We start from the raw sequence: 7,245 nt of genomic DNA on the forward strand, positions 1-7,245 counted from the left end.
AAGTTATCCTGCAAACAGTTAAAACATGAAAATCCAAACAAAATATATACAACAACCATATAAAAGAAAAAAACAGAGAGAATGTTACCTTCTTAGTTAAGGAGTCCTCGAGCTCAATGATGTCTTCATAAGAAACTTTTGCAACTTCTTTCCAATTGCCACACCTTGGACCTTTGAAGCTGTCTGAGACTCTTCTACCTAATGTTTCTCCAAAATCAGGAATTGCCTCCATAATCCAAATGTGGAGAGCATAGGAGAAACCCTCGAAAATGTAGCTCTCCTTCTTACCCAACTTCTTCATTGCCTTCTCAATCGAACTCAACAGGAAATCATACGAGTGAAGACCCCAATGGAACTTCCGAACCTTGTCAAAATCCATCACCAACTTGATGTACATATGAGGGATGGACACCTTCTCATCTCTCCCCATCACCACACCCACTATTACACACAAGTAGATCAACCTCATCCTATCAAGCCGCGTCCAAGTGTGAACTTCTTGTAGATGAACCTTTCTGATCGACTGCAAGGTGATCTTACCACCTGTGTGCAGTAGGTTACTCCAAAAACCCCCGTCGTTTTTCCATTTCACTACGTCACTGTTAGTTTCCCGTGTAATCTTGAGGCCTGTCACAGCATGGTACTCCTGAAGCGAAAACCGGAGAGGCGTCCTCGCAAAAACAAACCACTTCTCATGCAGCTTTGAGGTAATCAGCTGTCTACATATGAAGCTATCCACTAGTTTCCCAGAGAACTTGAGATCATTTTCGGCAATAGCCATGATATGTGTGAAAACATGATCTCTCTTCACATCATCGTACTCTGCACACATAGCTTTCTTCAGATCTCTGATAAGTTCCATGCGGCAACTGTTGTTGATCTTCTTAACCCGAGGTTCTGAACCCTCTGCATATAATCGTTTAGGTAGCTCCAGCTCCATATCTACAAAAGATAATAAAACACATGGTTGTTAACAGCAATATCATAAACATGCAAACGTCCGAAACAAGCGTAAGAGTGAAACTGAGCCAGAGTGAAACTGAGCCAAACACAAGATAATAATCAAAAGCAAAACACCATTGTCTAATCAAATTTAAATTTAGAAACACAGTAGATCGATTAATCAAATAAGACAAGTCAATCTCCATCTCGCAATCAAATCAGCAAATTAAGACAATTAACAGTCAAATACACACAAACTTTGTTCAGCGAAATCAGTATCGTAACACTCATAAAGACAAACACAAACACTAACATTGTTCACCAAAATCGGTTCACATAATCAAAAAGTCAATTCAGACAAGCAAACAAATATTGATCCAAGTCAAAGTAACAAACTTAATAATGAAACAAAGACTAAGACAAATCAAAGAAACAAACCGTTCACAAATTGAGACCAGATAGCCGGATGAGAGAGGCGGAGAAGGGGAGAGAAGCCGAAAGGTGGAGAGAAATGGAGAGAAGCGACGAGAAGCAGAGAGGCGGAGAGTAGCGGAGAGGTGAAGAGAATCAGAGAGAAGCGCCGAGAAGCGGAGAGGCAGAGAGGCGGATAAGCTCGATTTTGCCTTTGATTTCACTGGTTCGTCCACAAGATCGCCATCTTCAAAGTCTCAATTTTTTGGCCATCAGAGAGAGGCGGTGAAACAAAAACGAAATTAGTTCAGAGGTGGAGGCAAACAGAGAGAAGCAGCGAGCAGCAGAGAGGCGGAGAAGCTTGATTTCGCCGTTGAATTCACCGGTTATTACACAGGATCGCCATTTTCAAAGTCTCGATTGTTTTTCTTGAGAGAGAGGCGGAGAAACCAACAAGAAATTAGGGTTACGTGTTTTGTTCCCTTTTTGTTTTAACTTTTTTAATATATCTTTGTAACACGTTTTTAAAAAAAAAAAAATTACTTAGCACATGAAACAAACACAATTAAATTATGTTTAATTAGATTAATTCAAGGTTAGTTTTGGAATTTTGGAAAATTTTATACTAAAGGGACAATTTAATGATGGATTTATACCATAGGGACAACTATGTTGTTTTCTTGTTCTCTTTTGGCAATTTCACCATATATTTTTCTCTCGATCGTAACAAACTCTCTCTTCCTCACTGGAGCTCGTACTGTAATATGGTATTAGAGCCGTGAGATCTTCGTCTCCTGCTTCGTTCTTTCTCTGATTCGAGCTCCGATCTTCTTCCGATGCGATCTTTTTGAGCTCCGCCGTGATGAGTCTCTCGTTCTCCGTCATCGTCTTCACTGATTCTCTCGTCGATTATCTGTTTGCAATCTATCATCTTCTCTCGTTGGTTATCTACCTGTTGATTTCACGATCTTCGTGTTCCTGATCGTCTTTTGGTGGAAGACTCGTCTTCTCTGTTCGTTGATTCTTTGATTCTTGATTTTCGCTTCGTCTTAAGATTGAAGAATCCCTCTCTCTTACGCCAATGCTGTCAACAACAACTCGACGCCAACTTCGGCTCAACATCCGTCAGCTCCTCGAGTGGACACGGCTACTATTCAGGATCCGAATTCGAATCCTCTCTACGTTCATAGTGCTGATCATGCTGGTATTTCGCTTGTCTCTGAGAAGCTTGCTGGTTTGGGTAATTTCAATACTTGGCGTCGCTCTATGTTGATGGCGTTAGGTGCTCGAAATAAAGCTGTGTTTGTTGATGGCACTTATCCGGAATTGCTTGATGATCATCCGGATTTTGCGTCGTGGTCAAAATGCAATAATATTGTGTGTACCTGGATTGTGAATGCTGTGGAGAAATTGATTGCCAAGAGTATTATGTACTTGGATACTGCTCGACAGATGTGGTTAGATATTCATGACCAATTCAAGCATAGTGATGGACCGCGTAATGCTGAGATTAAACAACAGATTTTTGCTGAGGTTCAAGGCTCACATAGTGTGAGTGATTACTATACGAAGTTGAAGCAGTTGTGGGAATAACTCAAGAATCATGAGAGCCCTTATACGTGTTGCTGTAATCGGCCTGATTGTTCCAGTCTCAAGAGGATTGTGCAACGAGACGAACAAGACAAGATTCTGAAGTTCTTGACTGGGCTGAATGAATCTTTCACAGCAACAAGAGGACAGATTCTCATGATGGAGCCAAGACCAAACATTTCTAAGGTCTTTAACCTCGTCTCTTAAGAAGAACGACAGAGGTCCATGAAGAGCACAAGTGCTGTTGCATTCAACATCTCTCAAACTGCTTCACCTGATGATTTTATTGTGGCTGCGTATAATAATGGATATGCCAAGAATAAGAATCGTCCCATCTGCTCCCACTGTGGTATAGCTGGTCATACCATCCAACGATGTTATAAACTCCACGGGTATCCTCAAGGGTATAAATCTCAGAACAACTACAGAGGACATGCTCAATCTTCGAAACCTACTCAGAACTGGCCTCCTCACAAGGAGAATGCTGCTAACTTGATTGTTCAAGACTCTGGTGGTATCTCTATGCATGATCAACAAGGGGTTTGTCTGGGAACAGTTACATCTGCTCAAGTTCATCAACTCCTCAACGGGTTGAACGCTACCAGTCTCAACGACAAATTTCCTCAGATTGCTGGAAGCACTATTTGTCTCTCTGATGGAACAGCTTCCACACCTAAACCTCAACCTCATCTCATTGCTCAAACATACTCTGACACACCCCCTTCAGGTACCTCTGATTCTTCTCATTTCATTTCCGCGGGAATTGAGAATGGCCTTACTTTTATCAATGCTGCTTGGATTATCGATACTGGTGCTAGTTGTCATGTCTGTGCTGACTTAGCCTTGTTTCAAAACACTAAAACAATTAGTGATACTTTTGTGATACTCCCTGATGGTTCTAGGATTCATGTCACTGTCTCTGGCACTATCATTGTTTCTTCCAAGCTCACTCTTTTTGATGTTTTATACATTCCAACATTCAAGTTTCATCTTTTAAGTATCAGTGCTTTAACTCGAAATAGCAATATGGCGGTTCTATTTTCTTCTGACTCATGTTACATTTTTCCTGAAAATCCTTTTTAAAACCAGGAGCTTATTCAGGACTTCATGATTGGGAAGGGTAACCTCCAACGCAATCTTTATGTCCTGGACGCTTCTCATCCTTCTCGAAATGTTTCTTCTTCAACGCCTATTACAGCTCTTTCGGTTTTGAGTATTTCTTCTGAAGTTTGGCATCAGCGTTTGGGTCATCCGTCTTTCAGCAAAATACAAGCTCTTTCCAAGACTCTTCATTTGTCTTCTTGTAAAAATGATAGCCATTGTAAAATTTGTCCCTTAGCTAAACAAAAACGCATGTCTTTTCCTTCAAACCCTCATCTTTCCAAACTTCCATTTGATTTGATTCATATTGATGTATGGGGTCCTTTTCACACAGCAACACATGATGGTTATAGATATTTCTTTACACTAGTTGATGATTGCACTAGAGTAACTTGGATTTATCTACTCAAAAATAAAAGTTGTGTTGCTACTGTGTTTCCTGACTTCTTAAAATACATTCAAACTCAGTATAAATGCAAGGTCAAAGCAATTCGTTCAGATAATGCTTCTGAATTAGCATTTACCTCTCTGTTAAAAGAACATGGCATTAAACATTATTTTTCATGCCCTTATACACCACAACAAAACTCTGTGGTGGAAAGGAAACATCAACATATTCTAAATGTTGCTAGAGCTCTTTTATTTCAGTCTAGAGTTCCTTTAATCTACTGGGGTGACTGTATTCAAACTGCTATATACCTAATAAATAGAACTCCTTCTCCTCTTTTAGATAACAAATCTCCATTTGAACTTTTGACACAAAACGTTCCTTCATATGATCATCTTCGCGTTTTTGGTTGCTTATGTTACTACTCTACATTACAGAAAGATAGAGATAAGTATAGTCCTTGTGCCATATCAGGTGTTTTCTTAGGTTATCCCCATGGGTACAAAGGCTATAAAATTTTAGATACAACAACGAACAACATAGTCATATCTCGTAATGTTGTGTTTCATGAATCGGAATTTCCTTTTGCTGATGCATCTTCATCTTTGCATCGTGAAAGCAGTTTGTTTGATCAGGATGTTCTTCCTTTGCCTGTTCCGGATTCTTCTTTTCCTGCTTTCTTTGATTTAGGACCAGACTTGAATTCTTCAATGTTTCCTGCTCCTGCTAGTCATGATGATGTTTCACCTGTTTCTCTTTCTAAGTCTCCTAACACACATGTCTCTGATGCTGCTGTGCCTTCTCTGTCTACTGATTCTATGCCTAACACGTCTCATTCTAGCACATCATCTATTCCTAGTACTGTCTCTGTTCCTATTGAACCATCAGGAGTATCTAGTAATAACACAAGGACTAAGAGGCAGACTAAGGCACCAGCATATCTTGATAAGTACCATTGTTATCTGTTAAATCATTCTTCTGACCCACCTACCCATCCTACCCATACAACTTCTTATCCCATTTCATCCTTTCTTTGCTATGACAAGCTTGACCCAGACCATAAACAGTTTGTTCTATCCATTACCACAAATAAACTACCTAAAACCTATGCGGAAGCTGTTTTATCTAAAGAGTTCAAGCTTGCCATGAAATCTGAGATGGGTTCACTTGAGGATACGGGAACTTGGACAGTCTGTCAACTACCTCAAGGCAAACACCCAGTGGATTGTAAATGGATTCATACCATCAAGTACAATCCTGATGGGACTATTGAGAGACACAAATCTCGTCTGGTAGCAAAAGGCTACACACAGTTGGAGGGCTTAGACTACTTGGATACATTCTCGCCTGTTGCTAAGATTGGCACTCTACGTCTTCTTCTGAGTATTGCTGCAGCTAAAGATTGGTCCATTTCACAGTTAGATATCAGCAATGCCTTTCTCAACGGTGACCTTGATGAAGAAATTTACATGCGTCTCCCTGATGGTTATGAAGAAATCACTAGCAAGAAGTGTCCCCCTAACTCAGTGTGTAAGCTTCATAAGTCTCTATATGGTCTTAAGCAAGCTTCCCGTCAGTGGAATCAGAAATTGTCCACTGTGATTCTCGGTGATGGGTTTACTCAGACGCATTCTGATCATTCCCTTTTTATCAGATATGTCGACAACGTCTTCTTGGCTGTTCTTGTCTATGTCGATGATATTCTCATTGTGGGGAATGATGTTTCAGCTGTGGATAAGTTTAAAGCTGTGTTGAAGGCAGCTTTCAAACTACGTGATCTTGGTCCTGCGAAATATTTCTTGGGCTTTGAGATTGCACGTAATGTGACTGGCATCTCGTTGAATCAGCGCAAGTACACACTGGAACTTCTGGAAGAGGCTGGTCTCTTGGGGTGTAAGCCTCTATCTGTTCCGATGGAACCCAACCTTAAGATGTCTGCAACTTCAGGAATCTTACTCTCTGATGCTTCAGTGTACTGACGCATTGTTGGGCGGTTGTTATACTTAACCCATACGCGACCTGACATCACCTATGCCGTTCACAAGCTGAGCCAGTACATGTCAGCTCCTACTGATTCACATCTTAATGCAGCCTATCGTGTTCTACGTTATTTGAAGGGTGATCCAAGCCAGGGATTGTTCTATTCTGCCTCTTCTACTCTGAAGCTTACAACTTATTCTGATGCTGATTGGGCAGCATGTCCTGATTCACGACAGTCTATCACCGGCTATTGTGTCTTCTTGGGAGAATCTCTGATATCTTGGCGTTCCAAGAAGCAGCAAACTGTCTCACGCAGCAGCTCAGAGGCAGAGTATCGTGCTATGGCAGATGCGACGTGTGAACTTATTTGGCTGATGACATTGTTACAAGAAATGCACCGCTCTCCCGTTGCTCCAGCAACACTCTTTTGTGACAATCAATCTGCTCTGTACATTGCTTCTAATCCCGTTTATCATGAGCGTACGAAACATGTGGAGATTGATTGTCATGTTGTTCGGGAACGTTTACAGAGTGGCTTCTTGAAGACTCTTCATGTTCGCTCCGAACTACAGCTTGCCGATATACTTACTAAGGCTGTTCAACCTGCTTTGTTCAAGAGTTTGATTGGCAAGATTGGACTCCACAGTTTGTGTCTTCCATCTTGAGGGGAGGGTATTAGAGTTCATAGGGATTAAACCGTTTGTAGTGATTGAACCGATAGTATGTTAAGTAAACCGGTATAGAAAGGAGTATAAATACATGTATACGGTGTAAAATACAGATAAGAAAATACATTATATTTTTCTCTAGATCGTAACAAACTCTCTTTTCCT

The 7,245-nt window shown here is 40.7% G+C and overlaps 1 protein-coding gene across 1 annotated transcript in view; it reads right to left on the reverse strand.

Moving 5' to 3' along the window:
- Positions 1-1,816, reverse strand: part of LOC106315311 — a 2,190-nt gene extending 374 nt beyond the window's left edge. Inside the window, exons 1-2 of the mRNA XM_013753047.1 lie at positions 1,381-1,816; positions 89-942 (exon numbers count right to left, since the gene is read on the reverse strand). Coding sequence (XP_013608501.1) covers positions 89-940 — 852 coding nt within the window. The 5' untranslated portion in view covers positions 941-942; positions 1,381-1,816. The remainder of the gene's footprint in view (positions 1-88; positions 943-1,380) is intronic.
- Between the last annotated feature and the right edge of the window lie 5,429 nt (positions 1,817-7,245).

The sequence above is a fragment of the Brassica oleracea genome, chromosome C9, assembly GCF_000695525.1.
Source record: "Brassica oleracea var. oleracea cultivar TO1000 chromosome C9, BOL, whole genome shotgun sequence".
Classification (NCBI taxonomy): Eukaryota; Viridiplantae; Streptophyta; class Magnoliopsida; order Brassicales; family Brassicaceae; genus Brassica; species Brassica oleracea.